The sequence below is a fragment of the Lepidochelys olivacea genome (assembly GCF_965140295.1).
Source record: "Lepidochelys olivacea isolate rLepOli2 genome assembly, chromosome: 11".
Classification (NCBI taxonomy): domain Eukaryota; kingdom Metazoa; phylum Chordata; order Testudines; family Cheloniidae; genus Lepidochelys; species Lepidochelys olivacea.
Genome location: NC_140421.1, coordinates 21462795 through 21480647, shown reverse-complemented (window position 1 = coordinate 21480647; position 17853 = coordinate 21462795). Strand labels below are relative to the sequence as shown.

Here is a 17853-nt window from a genome sequence, read left to right as displayed (position 1 = left end):
GCTAGTCTAGAACCCCCAGATCAGGTTATGGCTCATTCTACTAGGGCTCAGACAGACAGTGCAGTACCCCTGTGAAATATTCCAGTTATAAACATCTGTAAGGTGGCTACTTAGGGGAGTTCATACTTTTATGAAGCACTATTCCATCATAGAAGCACTGATATCAGATACTCTTTTGGGTAGAGCTGTATACAGTCTCTCTTTAGGTAGACTCTTAGCACTCACTTCCTTAGATCAGATCATTGCTTGTGAGTTACCAAGAGTGGAATGAATCTAGATCAATTGATCAATCTATTGACAAGCACTGGAATAAGAAAGAAAAATTACTTACCTATATACTACCTGTTTGTGTGTGTGTGCGTATGTGTGTATATATATATATTCCATGAACTGCCTGCCTTCCACTTGGCTGGGGAGTCCTATGTTTTTGACAGAGTTACTGGCATAGTGGATAGAGGTAAGCTGTAGATGTGATGTACCTTGAGTTTAGTAAGGCTTTTGACAAAGTCTCACATGATATTCTCACAAGCAAACTAGGGAAATGATGAAATTATGATATGGTGGGTGCATAACTGGTTTAAAATCATGCTCAAAGAGTAGTTATCAGTAGTTCACTATTGAGGAAGTATATAGTGAGGTCCCAAAGGGGTCTGTCCTCGTCCAGTATTATTCGATATTTTCATTAACAAGTTGGATAATGAAGTACAGAGTATGCCTATACAGTTTGCAGATGACATGATGCTGGGAAGAGGTGCAAGCACTTTGGAGGACAGGATTAGAATTTACAATTATCTTAACAAATTAGAGAATTGGTCTGAAATCAGCAAGATGAAATTCAGTGAAGGTAAGTGCAAAGTACTACACTTGGGAAGGAAAAATTAAATACAAAGCTGCAGGTGGTAGTAGTGCTAAAAGGATCTGGGGGTTAAGTTAATCATAAATAGAATATAAGTCAACAATGTGATACAGCTTCAATAAAGGCTAATATCATTCTGCAGTGTATTAACAGGAATATTGTGTGTAAGGCATAGGAATTAATTGTTGTGCTTTACTCAGCACTTGTGAGGCTTCAGTTGGAGTACTGTATCCAATTCTGAATGCCATAGTTCAGGAAAGATGTGAACAAATTGAAGAGAGTCCAGAGGAGAGCACAAGAATGATAAAAGCTTTAGAACATCTGACCTACGAAGAAAGGTTAAAAAAAACTGCATGTATAGTCTTGAGAAAAGAAGACTGAGCAGGGACCTAACAATAGTCTTCAAATACAGTATGGGTTGTGATAAAGAGAAAGATAGTCACTTGTTCTCCATGTCAACTGAAGGTAGGACAAGTAGTTTTCAACTTCATCTGTAATAAGGGGATTTAAGTTAGATATTAGGAGTAGCTTTCTAATGATGAGTATGTTTAAGCACTGGGATAGGCTTCCAACGCAGGTTGTGGAATCCCTGTCATTGGAGATTTTTAAGAACAAGTGACACAAACACCTAACAGGGATCATCTAGATTTATTTGATTTAAGCCTGGAGACTAGACTAGATGACCTCTCGAGGTCCCTTCCAGCCCTACATTTCTGTGATACTGTGGAAGAGACAGCAGTTAAGCCTCTCTGTTGTCTATTTCCTTCTTGAAGAGTACAAGAGCACTCAGGGCATATTAGTGGACTATATATATTCAATCAATGTGAAGAACTCCACTTACTGTACCGGTGAGTAACTTTTCAAAGAAATGGGTTTAAACATAAAAGGATATACATTTCTATATATTATGTGAGATTCAAGTAAATTTTTTTTCTTGAAATGGAAAAAAAAATACTCTAAAATCAAAGATATTGATGTAAAATTCACATTTCTTTTTTTTTATTTTTTATAAAAATATCACATACATTTACCTCAGTTACTGAAATAAGTCTGAAGGAGCAATTTCAATATCCTTTGAGAGCAAGGGCCAGTAGTAGAAAAGAATCAAATCATTTGGGTCACTGCTTTCAGATAGGGTGACTAAATCACTGTAAATTGTAAGAGGGTTTCTGGAATGATCCAGTTCTCATAAAATTGTTGAGTGCCCCATGTAAAGGTTTGGAAGGTTGTGAACTATAAGGTTGGGAATGTTCAGGCATTAGGAAATAAAAATGTTCTATCCCTTTGTCCATATGAATAAAATTCGGTATCCAAAACAAGACAATTTAAAGGTGATCTTGTCAAGTAATAAATGCAGTGCTGTTGTATCCATGTTGGGTCCAGTATATGAGAGAGAGACAATGTGGGCAATATTTTTTATTGGACCAACTTCTGCTGGTGAGAGACAAGCTCTCTGTGGAGCCCTGAGTCTTGTCTCTTTCACCAATAACATTTGGTCTAAGAAAGGATATTACCTCACCCACCTTGTGTCTCCTAATATTTGTTGAACATATCCATAGTAATCGTTGAAGTAGATTATCTTGCAGCCTATATCGACAGTTAACATTGGAGGGGAAGTCTTCAATTGCCACGAATGTTATATACAATTAGAAAGATAGTTTACTATGTGCTTCAGATTTGCATGTTGATTTTAGATTCTGGGGCAAAAGCATTACAAGTGCTACTTCAGTGACTAGAACAAAGGCTTGAAGATAAGCTAAAATATTTGAATGATCACACTGCACAGTGTTTAAAAGGGCTCGGCCGTTTTCAGGGATGGAGAAATAGAACGGTTCTTCATTACATTGTTTCAATTATGTTCTAATTTTATAGACTTAAATGGGTGGAATTTTGAAGCTTAGATAAAATATGAAATATTAGGAGAGGGGTTGTTAGGGCACAGAAGACTAGCAGCATATTCTCTGCACAACTTAAGCCCTACATGAAGAGATTCAGTGGTACATAGGTTGTTGTGTAGACCCTCTAAACTGAGTTGAGTTTCATCTATAGGGTTCAATTTCAGGCTGTGGCAGAGCTCTGTTCAATATAGTTTTGGGAGGCAAGATCAGAGATGGTAAGCTTTTTTGAAACTCCACTATCCTAGGGCTGGCTGGGGGCCATTTTAGCCACTGGCACAACTTAAAAGGACACACATGGCTATTCTGTGTTGTCCTGGATGCAAGGGCCCCAAAGTACCATTACTCCAAGCAGGAGCACACTAGCTATGCGCTGTTCCCCTTTCACAGTTCTAATGTCCCCAACTCCAGGAACTGTGAAGGGGCAGTTTAGAGAAAGCAACACCGTCTTTGTGCTGCCAGGAGAATCCTGAGTTGGCTTTGTCAGCTTCATCATTCTTTTGGCATCACATCTGTGGGTGTGAGGACCTGGAGCACAGTATGTCAAGCCAACCAAAAGCAAATAGTGCAAGAAGGCCTTTTAAAAAAAAATCCTGTGTTGAGATCTGTAGTCCAAATGTGCTTTACATATATTTGGTTAAGTCCCACAGAAGCATCCAGAGAATCACATCTTTTAAGGTCAACCCATCATTAGTCAATGGACCATAAACTAGTTTACTGGGATACTCAATTACTTCTGCCCTCAAAATTCCTTCCTGGTAGTTTGCATATAATCCAGCAGTCCTAACTTGTTAAAAAGCTTCTAGTTCTACCTCCTAATTTCAGACAATTAAATTATTGGGGAACTGCCTGATATTGCAAGGCACCTTACTTACCATTAGGACATTTCCACCTCTTTGCAAGAAGTGTGTACTTTTATGCATGCGTGCCTTGAAGTATTGGCATCACTGTCACATTGAAGAGGGACATGTCCCACTGTAGTCCTGAGGGAGCGAGGGGGGAAAGAGGCGTTGCCAAGAAACAGCTATCCTGAGAGTGGAAAATCCTTCTCTTTTCAGTGTTCCATAATGATGGGAAATTTTTAAAAACAAGTTTATTCAAAAAGGAACATTTTTTGAATGACGAGTAAGATTTGACAAAAACAAAACAAAAAATGTCCCCAAAAACTAAATAAAAAAAATAAAAATACCAGAATACAATCCAGTGCAGTTCCAGGTTCAGTCTGCAGTTGCTGTTTGGGATTCCCCATTCTTTCTCTGTGACAGAAATTACATTCCATCATCTTTGTTAAATAAATCTACTTTTTAAGAAATATCAGACTTTTTTATTAATCTTGTATAACTTTTTTCCACAGAGCTTCACAGTGGATCCTGTATTCTTCTCTTAAACATTTTGAAACATAGACAAATGAGTTTGCTTGTTAATTTTTCTAAGTATTTAAATGATTAACTTTTTGCATCTTAATTCCTCTAGGTAGTACATAACACAGCTGTTCCCAGTGCATTAGCTGTCGACTGGATTGGAAAGAATCTCTATTGGTCTGATGCAGAGAAAAGGATTATCGAAGTATCAAAACTCAATGGCTTATACCCCACTGTTCTTGTGAAAAAAAGGATTAAGTTTCCTAGAGATCTATCTTTAGATCCTCATGCTGGGTATGGAACAATATAATATAAAATCAGAACTAGATAATGAATTATCATTAAAGTCCACAAATATGTTTTTCCCCAGCGCAAACCTATCACTGTCTAGTTTTTCCTTAGTAGCTTTATTGTATATTAACAAAAGATGTTAATTGTGTCTTTATATGTTATAAAAAGCAATAGTCAGGGAGATGAATGTAGGTTATGGAAAAAATCATTTTTGTTGTGTCATAACACAGCTTGATACAAGATCATGTCACCTATGTCATTTGTGTCACGTTAAATATGAAACATTAAGAATGGTCACATTTTTATTTAAAGTATCCACTGCAGTGAGCTACGTGATAGCTACTTTTTCTACATTTGCGGTTATCCAAATTAATAGTGGGTAGTGAAATGCCACGTGTCTTTAAAAAACACTCTTCAGATTTCTTCTGCATACTAGTTCAAGGATGAAAAATGTTTAATAATATTCCTGACTTAAATAGTTTTGCCATCATTTTAATATGTGCAAAATAGTGATTTTTTTTTAATACAGATGTTAGTAGTTGACCTGAGTTGGCCTTTGGTGGCATTCAAAAATGGCACTTCTTGGGGCTCGCTATTAGTTTCACAAAAAGAGTTCACTCTATAGTTGCAAAGAAAATGTAAACAGATCCAGCGCTGCCTTGCTTGAACCTACAGAAGAGTCAGATCAAAGCAATAGTTCTGAAAAGCAGGATCTGCCCCATCATTTAAATAACTTGTTGTGCTGCAGCATACAGATAACAATTTAAATGTCAACATTGTTAAATTTTTCAGTGCATGCATATTCATCTATGTTACGTTTCTACATGCAGGTTGAATATCACCATTGTTGTTTTCTTCCCAATCTAAATCTGTACTGAACCAGAGTTACAGGAATAATGGGCACTGACTAACTCACAGCTAGAGAGTTAGTTTTTTAAAAGTATACTCTTGTGCAAACCTTTGTATTCTGACTGACTACTGTCCTTCAGAAATCACTGACCATTTGAGAGTTGATATACACCCAGATATATTTGTAGTGGGCAAAATTATCGATTAAAAATCAATGAAGTAAATCATTTTTCTCACACAAAAACTTCGTCAGATATTTGGTTGTAAGCTTTCCAGTGCTGAGGCTTTATTGTCATACCTATCTATAAAGCACCAACTCCTTGCTGGCCATAACCTACTACTACTATTACTAATAGTAGTAATAATAATAATTAATAAATAACTTCTCACTTTACCCAGCTAGTAGCAAAAGAAAATTTTAATTTCTAAGTGAGACATTGCAATGTACCAACAACTTCATTGTGCTTCCTGTTTATGAGGTGATAACTGTAACCTCATAATATTTACCGCCTGGGTTTATTTAACTTGGTGTACAGTTGTTGCCTCATAAACAGGAAGCACACTCAAGTCACCAATAAATATATGTATAAACAATGGCCACTAACACATCAGTGTTAATGTAGTTGAAAAAGTCGTAAAAAGTCTGATTGTTTCCTGTAATACAGTTTCAGCTCTTAAAATGGATGTTTACAGTGTAGATCATTTTTAACAGGAATATTACTTAGGGCTATCCGATAAAAATAATAGAATGAAGTAACTGAACCCCTCTTCAGGTAAGTAAAATTTGCAAGTAGCATTCACTGCTTCATCTGAAATCACGGAATAGAGAAAGCTTGCTTTGTTTCCTTTTCAGATGAGAATTAAATGTGTAATGCTCACTTTATCATTGAGACATTTCTGCTTAATAAGGATAAATAAAGCTCTCATAGTGTCTTAGTGTAAATAAATTAATTATTCTTTTCTATCTTTATTTCCTAAGGCTTCAATAATCTCAAATGCCACTGACAGAAGGAAGCTACTGGGGTGGGGGCTATCAATGGAAGAACAGCAGTATACTTTTCTTGAGGATGATCATGATGATACCACCTAGCTCTTACGTAGTGATCCCAAACAATTTTCTCTGTCCAACTCTGCAGCATCAGCATTCATAGTTGGAGAGGGGCTTTTGCTGGGAGTGCTGGGTCCAGGAGATGGCCAGTTTTCATAGCATTATCCGTCTTCAGACCTACTTGGATATAGTAGTGCAAGATAATGCTGATTCTGTTGGCAGTATATTATGTTTCTTACCCATCCACTTTGGGTAAGAATTATTTAGCAGTGGCTGCTGTGGAATCCTCGTCAGCATGATGGGTAAGGAAAAGGGAACTCAATGGAGCAGTGTTAAGACACTGGTCTTCTTTACAAAAGCCCCAGTATTTTCAGGATCCCTTGATTGATTTCCCTGTCTGTCTTTGGCCAAGCTGTATTCTCTTTCTCTGATGATACAAGCCCCAGGCCCATCTATCAGAACCATCTGTAAAAAGTAAGCAAGTTAAAACTTAGGTTCCTGACCTAAGCTCAGAGTTTTTGGCTCTTAGAGAATGACTTGGCTCAATAATTTCTGAGGGAGCAATGGCCACAATAGAAATTAATAACATAATAAATCTTTTCAGGGTGCTGGATATATAAAACAATCACCAAAATCATTCAGGTTATTTTTTGTTTGGTTGGTTGGATTTTGGTGTGTGTACTTTCCCCTCAAATTTCAAGTTCATTGAGTTGTTATTGTGTGATTGAAATGGTATTAGATGAGTCCAGTTCATCCTTTCAGGTAACATGCTAAAAATCATGGTCCATCTATATAGTAGGGATATTAAAAATGTTATCACAGTTTTCATAAGAGAAGGTTTTCCACTGAAGTCTGTGGCCAAAATTCCCCATCCACCTCACATTGCTGTGCAGTGTGCTTTGGGCCAATGTTCTGTTTCCTTCTTCTGTAAAGTACCTGAAACTGCATTTCAGTAGCTTTCTTGTACATGTAGATTTTGCTTCTGGACCTTTGAGTTGAAAGTCCCCAAAGAAACATACTTGCTGCTATATTTTTAACACTTACTGTTTCCAGAAACAGGGACAAAAATGTAAAATTAAAAAATATTTTCTCCATTGAAAGAAATAATTCCAAACACGTAGAACTGATTAAGGGAAAAAACCAAGAAACAAGAAAAACAATGTCACAACATTTTCCCCAATTTCCCCCCCTGAAAAACTGAGATATTCTAGTAAGCTTTTTGGTTGATTTAAAAATTAGGAAGAAACTTTGTGAAAATAGAATGCAATATTAATTAAGGTTTTCCCAATGTAAAATTTGAAAAATGTCACCCAGCTCTGTTCATGGAGAGCTCTGTCCTCAATTATTGTTGTTGTTGTTATTATTATTATTTTATTATTGTCAGAGCAAGCCTAGATACAACTGAGGAGGGGAATAAGGCAAAAAAATACTTTCACAGGCAAAACTGGCAGGCAAAACTGTTTTCCTTGGATCTGGGATTGCCAGGGTCCAAACTGCTCTTGAGCACAAGTTAATGAGACCTGAGAGCTACTCTGCCATGCACTGGCTTGTAAAGATCACTTAGGAGACATTCCACCAATGAGGATCACAGGTGCATAGGGCACTCTTACTGTTGCCCCCATAATACCTCTTCCTCAGGGCCGCACAGAGGTTTTTGGTCCCTGTGGCAAAATCTGACACTGAAGACCCCATTTTACCAGATTTTCTCAGTTTACTAGTAGAACAATGGTGTTTGTTTTATTTTCCCCCTAACTGACATTCATACAAATTAAGGTTAGGCTACAAGAATCTAGCTGGGTTGTTCTTCCTCTCAAACATCATTACCCGTATTAAATATTCTGCAGACCAAATTCTGTCATCAATTTTATCTATACAGCCTCATTGTGTACAGATTCTGGTCTCGGTTACTCATGTGTTTGTCTTTAAAATCTGCTCTGCGTTACACTAGGGTAAATCTGAAATCACTTTATTGACTTCAGTGAAGTTACTCGGGATTTAATTACTGGTGCTAAAGAATGTAGAATTTGCCCTTTTGTCTTCAGATGATGTCTTTCATCTGTTACACGTGGTAATCTCACTAGCCTTCTGTGGGAATACACAGGGGCAACTGAGGGCATAAAGTGGCCTCCAGAATCTTACCAGTGATGATGCAAGAGAAGGAAATTAGTCATCCTGGTAATGTTTTCAAAAAGAACTGAAGTGATTTAGCTTGTCTATATGGTGGGGTAATGCACCTTACAAGGGTGTAACATCAGAAGTGGACTAAAGTGTTGCATATCAATTGGTCTGTGTAGACCCTGCTGGTGTGCGCTAAATGTTCCCTAGCATGTAATCATTAAAACCCACTAGGGAAGCTTTAGCGCGCATGAGTGAGCTTTAGAAATTATACCCCCATAGTGTGCATTACTGTTCAGTGTAGACAAGCCATTTGTTTCATAGACATTCAGTGAGATGATGGTATATCTACACTTCGATCTGGGGGTGTGATTACCAACGTGAGGAAACATACTCACTCTATCATGATAGCTCAATGAGAGCCAAAGTGAAGCTGCAGTAGGGTGAGTGCGGCTGGACATGTTGAGTATGTGCCAGTCTGAGACCACAGGCATGTACTCGAGACGGCTAACCCTTCCTGCCACTTGCAATGCTGCAGCAGCTATTCTCTATTTTTAGAGCACTAGCTCAATCAGAGCTAGTGTGGGTATGTCTCTTCAAGCTGGGAATCATCCCCCCCCCCATCTTGAAGTGTAGACGTATCCTTACTCTCCTGAGGACTAGAGTCATAAAGAAATTTGGGCTCTCTCTCTGGCCCAATGTTTCTGTCATTTTCCACAGTGAAACAGGTTCATCATTGGTCCAGAGAGAGCAAGCAGGAGAATGAATTTGTAGCCAGTTGGTTAGAGCACTCACCTGGGACATGGAAGACCCACTTTCCCTGCTCCAATGACTTTTTAAAATTATTTATCAACAGTGGAACAGCTTCAATAGAAGACACTTTGGAAACCACACATCAGAATATCCCATAGCCCTGTGGCAAGGGCTCTCACCTGGGAAGTGTCAGAGCCAAGTTCAGAATCGTAGATGATTAGGGAACTTTTATTGCAAAAATTCAGGCACTGAGAGAGTTTAGGTGCTCATAGGATGCAGCTGAGTGATGGTTTTATGAATTTCATGTTTTCTGAATCCTACTGGGGACTGATTCTGGGATTTAGGCACCTAAAGTGTCAGAGGCCTAAGTCCTTTAGTGAATCTTGCTCTGAGTGCTGAAGTCCAATAATGTGGAAATGAAAAAGAATTATAAATTTAATAAATTTACTCTGAAAATCACTGAAGACCAGTAAATACAGAATCCCATGCTTGTTCCACAGTCACTCTTCAAAGTCGAACCAGACATTAACATCTTTATTTGTTTGGTGCTGGGTTTTCAGCATTGATTTCTTGTGATGTTTTAAGAAGGTTGTGCTGTTAAACCAAACTGTTTAAATATATGGAAGTCAAAAATACAAATCAATATATAGAAAGGAACTCTGATTATGTGCAAAAGAGAGAGCACATAGGAAGAGAAAGAATACACTAGGTTTGGTGCTGTGTGATCTATTTGTACCCAAAGATGTAGTTCATCTTGTGGGAATGGATGAGGACACTTCTGCTTTTATAGAGAGGATGTTTTTGTCTCTGTGTGAAAGACAGAGAAATGAAGGAGGAAGAATTTAGTGTTACATCACAACTTGTCTAACTTCTAATTAGAGAAGGAAGAGGAGGGTTTTCTGTCTTTCTCTTTTATATGCCAATAAAAACGGCCTTTGAGCAAGGATAGCTTTTCTCATCCATCCCAACAAGCTTACCTATGCTTGTAACTCATTTTTTTCCTGTCATTTAATGATAATGTGCTCCACTAATTTCCTAGCAGGCAGTGTTCCCATGATTTTCCCTTGTGACCATGTGTATCACTACCCACAACATGATTACTTGCCAAAAGTCTTGGGGGCAGGATACTTGAGCCTATTTCAGTCTCTTATGGAAGAGCCCACCCATACCAAGTTAATATGGGTGTATTAATATTAAAAGATAAGGCAAATAAACTGAAATAATCCACCTTTCCTGCTTTCCCCCAAATCATTCTTAGGTAATGACCCTCTGATAATCCAGATGTAAAGGTCAGGTGTTTGCAGCCTACAGAAGAGAAGAGACAGCTACATATGCCATGAATTTGAAATAAGTAAACAATACAATAGAACCCCCTGTACTCAAATCCCCATTTTAGAGTCCACAATCTTATAACTACATTTTTTTCTCACCCTCTGTGTGGGTCAGTAGCTCATGAAAGATAAATTATATTAGTATACCAACAAAACATCTTTAAGTGTAACATGTGCCAGGCATTTTTGCTGAGTATTCACAATCAACAGAAAAAGAAAGGAAAAACAAAATCCCCACCCAATGTGATATTCCCTCATTTTCAGCCAATTAAGAAACATACATTTCTCCAGCAATACTCTCTCCTCTTTTAATCTTGGCAAGTGTGCCATCCTTGCTATGTTTTGGAGTTTGCCCATAATGAAAGGATGTCATTTTCATCATAATGCTGTGATCGGTGAAATTAGTGTATAAAATTGGCATTGTAATACAGTATTATGATATTTTACCTACCTGAAATTCTTTTGGCAATAACATTATTGCCATTATTGCAGGACCTGAGACTAGCTTAGCAAAATCATGATGATATTTCAGAATTTAAGGGTGGCAATCCTAAATCAATCTAGACATATATATAGCCCATTTTGAGCTTTTCCTTTAGTGCTTTAAGTACAGATGCAAAACTGCATCAATATCTCTATCATGGCAACTCATACACCTAAATATTATACTTCAAGCTGTGAAGTTGTAAAATTTTCTTTGAAAGAAAAAACCTCTCAAAAGGGCTAACTTGGAGCATGAAAGCACTATGGAATAATTCCTGAATAGTATTTAAAACCAACCAAATACATTTTAAAACATTAGCTGCTATGTGTTAGTGCCTTGGCAGCTGTAAATAAAACAGTTATTGATTTTGTTTTCCTAGATATTTGTACTGGATTGATTGCTGTGAGTATCCTCACATTGGTCGTGTTGGTATGGATGGCACCAGTCAAACTGTTGTCATAGAAACGCAGATCTCCAGACCTATGGCTCTTACAATAGATTATGTCAATAGTAGACTCTACTGGGCTGATGAAAATCATATTGAGTTTGCTGACATGGATGGATTTCATAGACATAAAGGTTGGTCAAACAGCTGTAAACGTGCAATTTTTGACATTTCTTATTTTTAATTAAAGGTGTATTATACTAATTGGGGAAAAAAAACTTTTGTAATCTAAATGTGAAGAATATTGTGCTTTGCAAGATGACAAAGCTACATATTTTGCTTTTTTGTAAGTATTTTAAGAATCAGAATGAGAATTTGTTTGCATCATTAAGCAGAATACTAAATGATACTTCCTGAAAAGAAAACCGTATTCTTCCCCCTTCTGTATTAACCAAATTTAGACAAGATCAAAAAGGTAAGTTTCTATTTCTGTATTTCTTCATTATTTCCTCTGTTTTTGCCAACACATATATTTTGTTAGATTACTCCTCATGAACACTGAATTTGTTGTAGATGTTGGCTGCCAACATGAATCCTGCAGGGCAAAATCCCTACTCCTGCCAATCTTCTGTATTCCTTCCATGGCTTAGGAAAGCCTCTTTGGCATTTTTTTAATACATGCAAATGTGCAGCAATTCATATCTGTGAAAAATGCCTTTTATCAAAAGAAAGCAAAAATTCTAAATAGGGACTGAATTTTCTTAATAGTCCAAATACATTATTCAATAGTAAGACTTTTTTTTTCTTGGTTGAATTAAGCAATAGTTTTTTAATGCATTTTATTTATTAACATAGAAATGTTACCCTTAAAGCTCTGTTGTCACAAATGGTTTGCTGCCTTGTGGTATACATAATTACATCGTCTCTAGGAAGAAAATTATTAAGGAGAGGCAGTATTTTTTCCATTGTTAAAGATAACATTTAGTTTCTATAATAAAGCCTGATTCTGCCCAAAGATCTTACTCTAAAATCTTCAAACATGAAATACTGGCCTAAAAAAGGGATAGGTTAGCTCTAGAGCTCAGTGTGACAGACTGAATATGTCTATTAATAAAGTAATATTTAATAACCAAGAGAGTTGAGGGGCTGAAAATAAGCTTTAGCAAAACTCCATCCAGTCAGGTAAAACTACTTTCCTCAATGAGTAATGGATATGGCCAATCAGAAAGTACTCTATTTGCCAGGCACAAGTAAGAGTCACTGAACTACATTCTTTTGGATATAGGGTTGTTAAGCTTTTCAGAGGCAGCTATCAAAGATGGTTGTATCCTCTCTTGGCCACATGTTCGGCTTTGCCTAGGCAAAGCCTTAGAGAATCAATAAGTGTAAAACTCAATTTTATGTATAGGTAACTGGGGAAACTTCGATGATGGGAGATGGCTCCTAGGAGTGTCTACCCTAGATGATGGGAGATGGGTTCAGAAAGGCCATACCCAAAATGGGGGGTGGAAGGGTGGGAAAACTTAGATGATTGCAAAGGGAGGACTCTCTCTCCCCCCTCGGAACAGTGTGGAGGTTAGAAGTCTGACACTAGGGTCAGAGCATAAAAGTACTTTTTGGAACATGCAAGCATTTCTTTCCTTTCAGTAACTTAAACTGAGATTGCCTTGTTTAGTTTATCTTATGTAAAGTGTAAATTTAAGTATGTTAGGCAAACCATTTCTTTTTCTCACTTTATCCATTTTCTCTCTGTTTCTAAATTTGTGGTTGTATGTGTGGAAAGTTCACCCCACGGAGAAAAGGCACCTGTTATCCTAGAAAGAGGCATAGGAGGCAAAAGAGGTTTTGGAACATAACCTCCCCCACAATTTTGTCTTGGTTAATAAGGCATAGGCAAAAGGGGCCTGTGCTACATGACCTATGTTGCATAGGCTGTGGGGGTCAAAGACCCAAGGAGATGCCAGCAGGACCAAGGAAGAGATGAGAGTTGGTGGTGGGATCAAGTAACACTGAGAGTAGAATTTTTCTTCCAGAATTAAAGAAAATAGAAGATTTTTGCACTCCATCCATATTTAGGTTGTCCATATTTCAATAATGTCTTCTTTTTTGTCACTTTATAGTGAAAACAATGATGATGAGGAGAAAGATAAAACTGAGGAAATGAGATCGAGCACACAGGGTCAGAGATTAGTTCATTAAATTCTTACTTTAAAAATTTTATTAACATTTTAAATAAAAGTGTCATGGTAGCACATCATCTCTTATAGACTTAAAATGAGGAGCCAGATGATTGTTAGAGATGTTTATTTACATTTTAAAAAATGAATAAGTCTGTAGCTTAATGGAGTTTATAGCTCTTCTTGGAGATATGCCTCAAAGTTTAAATAAATCACGTGGTGTGCCTGTGAGGGAAATTAGAGCATTTCCACCAGAATTCAGGTTAATCGTACTTGACATTTATAAATTAGGAGATATTTAAAAAGAGATGTTCACCAATGAACAAAAATCTTCTATTTTTTTTTCTGAGATTCTGTCCTGAGAAAGGAAAGTAGGAGAGAAAAAAAATAAGTGTAGTGACTTTAGTTGAGGAGGGGAATGCCTCCCTGATCAGTTGCCTATCCAATCCCTGCTAGCATGCACCCGTGCTACTTCTGGCAGACCTTCCTAAAGGACACACCTCTTTCTGACCACCTCACATCTCCAAGAGGTCTGGGACATGGTCTGGAAACAAGATGGAGCTTGGGAAGTCCATTGTGGAAGAGAGTATTGGATGCAGAACTGAGGGCTGCAAAGACGTGCAGAAGGGGAACATGTGCAAACACAGCAAGGCCAGTAGAGAAGGGAAGTATGGGACTGAGAGTACTTCATCCTTCCAGCAGATGTCAAATTAATTGGTAGGTTTCACACTTAACAGTCCTCCCAACATGGCTAAATTGCCTTGATGAAAGGCTTACAGCACTGCCTTGGTGTGTTGAAGATAAAGCCTCCCCAATCTTGTGGAAGGGAGTAAGTTGTCCTCCAAAGCACACACACCATTTTGGGGGTATTGGTGTCATCCTACAAGCATCATAGAGTTTGTCTGAGAATCTAGGGACTTCCTAATTCCTACAGAGGAGTTGGAAAGGATCAAGTGAGAGCGCTACCTAAGGTTTGTTGAGAGGTTATGAACCCTAGTGGACACTCACTCATATTCATGTTCTAAGGTCCATATGAGTTGAGTTTTCCATCTGTGGATCATAGGAGATTTGCAGAAAAGAGAGAGAGAGGAATATCCCTAATGTGCTACCTTCAAAATTATTTTACTCTCACCATTCACTCTGAGCTCTTCCTACAGAACTCAAGTCTCTGAGTATCCCTTCCACAGAAGGTGAGCCCTCTGTTGAGGATGTTGGAAAATGCATACAAGAAAGTTTTCTGAGACTAATGTGGGATGTGGCTTTTGGTTCACCAGGACACTTCTTACTGTTACAACACTGAACAGTCAACACTGAACAGTCAGTTTTTTGTGTAAAGATCTAAATTAAAAAATGACAATAATGTTTGTAGTATTAACTAAGACTGAGAACTTAAAACTGAATTTCTGCAAAGCAAATTATGATTTAGTAATTCAAGGGGTAGTGAGGTTTTGTAAATCCCTAATTTGGTTATTTTTCATTGGATACTCAAAGAGTTGGTGAATTGTATTCTTTATTATTATTTTCCTTTAGCAACTTAATTTTAAAATTGGAAAATAGTTTTATTGTGAATGTTTAGTAGAAAACTTTAATTCAGTAAATATTCATAGAATCATAGAATCATAGAATATCAGGGTTGGAAGAGACCCCAGAAGGTCATCTAGTCCAACCCCCTGCTCGAAGCAGGACCAATTCCCAGTTAAATCATCCCAGCCAGGGCTTCGTCAAGCCTGACCTTAAAAACCTCTAAGGAAGGAGATTCTACCACCTCCCTAGGTAACGCATTCCAGTGTTTCACCACCCTCTTAGTGAAAAAGTTTTTCCTAATATCCAATCTAAACCTCCCCCACTGCAACTTGAGACCATTACTCCTCGTTCTGTCATCTGCTACCATTGAGAACAGTCTAGAGCCATCCTCTTTGGAACCCCCTTTCAGGTAGTTGAAAGCAGCTATCAAATCCCCCCTCATTCTTCTCTTCTGCAGGCTAAACAATCCCAGCTCCCTCAGCCTCTCCTCATAAGTCATGTGTTCCAGACCCCTAATCATTTTTGTTGCCCTTCGCTGGACTCTCTCCAATTTATCCACATCCTTCTTGTAGTGTGGGGCCCAAAACTGGACACAGTACTCCAGATGAGGCCTCACCAATGTCGAATAGAGGGGAACGATCACGTCCCTCAATCTGCTCGCTATGCCCCTACTTATACATCCCAAAATGCCATTGGCCTTCTTGGCAACAAGGGCACACTGCTGACTCATATCCAGCTTCTCGTCCACTGTCACCCCTAGGTCCTTTTCCGCAGAACTTCTGCCTAGCCATTCGGTCCCTAGTCTGTAGCTGTGCATTGGGTTCTTCCGTCCTAAGTGCAGGACCCTGCACTTATCCTTATTGAACCTCATCAGATTTCTTTTGTTTAGGATTAATGTGTGTTTTCTAATTCCACTTTTATGAGGCAAGATAGAAAAGTAGGGTTGTTGTTTTTGGGGGATGGGGGGTTTCTCTCACACACAGAAAGAATCTTCTGCTCTGGGATCTGGCTAGTAGATTAAATGGTGCCCACAGAGGTCAGAGAAGCGACTGAAACTGTTTTGGCACCCAAACTGTTCCCTCCAAGTAAACATTGGAAGTGTTTTATCACCATAGCACAGCACCTCAGCAGCTTTTCTCATCGCTGACCCATGGGTTTTCACAATTCTCCTTCTACATTTTCACTTCTTCAGCCATTCATATTCCTGTCCTCTGTTCCTGATGGCAATCCAAAAATAGAACTGTGCTATAGGATGTAGGGGAGGCAGCCGCTATAGTCCTCAGGGCTGGATTAAGGCATAGGCACTGTAGGTCTGTGACTAGGTCCCCAGCTCCTAGAATGACTAGATTACACTAGAATCTGAGCTTTTATTTAAAAAGAAAAAAGTGAGCTTTTAGGCCTCATGGTTATGAAGAAAAGATTCTAAATGTGTACTACACATATACAATGTAGTAACAATTGCCTGAGTCTGCAGACAGCCTGAAACAACAGGTGTGAACTCACCCATGCTTTTCAGTGTTAACTTCAAAATTCATTCCTGCATGGGGCCCTATCAGCACCACCTCAACAGAGGATATTGTGTGCAGCAGGTCCAGTCAGTGCAATACTGTGTGGACCTCTGCTGTCACCCCATGTTTCTAGTGAAAGAAGAAAGACCCTTTCTTTACACCCTTGCTACTCCCAAGAGGAAGAGTGCTCCATGTTGCTGCTGTCTCTGCCTCTCTGGGATGGGAGGGTTCCCTCAGTATCACCATAGTGTGGGTGCAGGGCCACAGGCAGATCCTGTGGTGTGATATTCCTAGAGCTCTGGCTTACTTTAATCCATCCCTGGCTGCTTTTGATTGACAGAATTTGAATCTTGTAAACTTGGTCTTTAAGCCCAGTTTACTCTTCTTTTAAACTTCTAGCCACGGGTTGTAACAACTTTCCAACAGGTAAAACACACTCATCTCTCTTGCAGATCTTAGAAACTATCTAGGAGAGGGGAATGTCTGATGCTTTCCTCTCCTGCAGAGTTCCTGATCTTTGCAGGTGAGAAATATCAGTGACTGCCCCCTCTTGTGTACATTATGGTTGGTAGGAGAGAAGTTGTACTGAGAGTTTTGACACACCAAGTATGCTAGGGATCTTGGGGAGTTTAGGAGAACTTCATGGCAATGGAGACACTACTAACTTTACACAGATACTTAAAGTTTAGTGGTTGATTACGTAAACTATCTTAGAGTCTAGCAAATGTAAAGCTTTAGCACTCACAAGTTTTATGCATATTAAATCATTGAGCATTCATTTGAGCATTAATCTGGATAAGCACTAAAATGGCTTATTTATACCAGCTTTAAACATTTAGGAATTTAGAAAAGTAATCATTTGGGTTCCCGTTCCGTTGGCCACCTGGCTACGTCAAACAGGTCTTCCTAATCTTTAGGCCTAAAAACTCTCTTATTTCTGAGCAGGGGAAGAAATATTAAATTTGAAAGGTGTTCACAGTTTAGTTCCTGTAATTTCAAAACTACTAATTATAGAAGCTTGTAATTACAGGAAGAAATATTCTGGGTTTGTTTTCATTATGTTAGTTTTACACCAGTATAATGCCATCAATCCATGGAATTTCACTGGTGACTTTTACATTTATCAGAGTTCAAATTCTGGTCCTTTTGTCCTTCCTAAACTTAAGCACAAGCATTTGCAGACAAAATCTTACTTTATGGGAAAAGTTAGGGAAGTATGAAAATAGGGTTTATAATGGCAACCCAGGCACAACCATAGTTACAAAATTGTAACAAA

At 38.3% G+C, this 17853-nt stretch overlaps 1 protein-coding gene across 1 annotated transcript in view; it reads left to right on the top strand.

Moving 5' to 3' along the window:
• Positions 1-17853, top strand: part of LRP1B (LDL receptor related protein 1B) — a gene marked incomplete at its 5' end in the record, with an annotated part of 885246 nt that overhangs the window by 658150 nt on the left and 209243 nt on the right. The window contains 2 exons of the mRNA XM_084642729.1: positions 4225-4406; positions 11363-11562. Coding sequence (XP_084498855.1) covers positions 4225-4406; positions 11363-11562 — 382 coding nt within the window. The remainder of the gene's footprint in view (positions 1-4224; positions 4407-11362; positions 11563-17853) is intronic.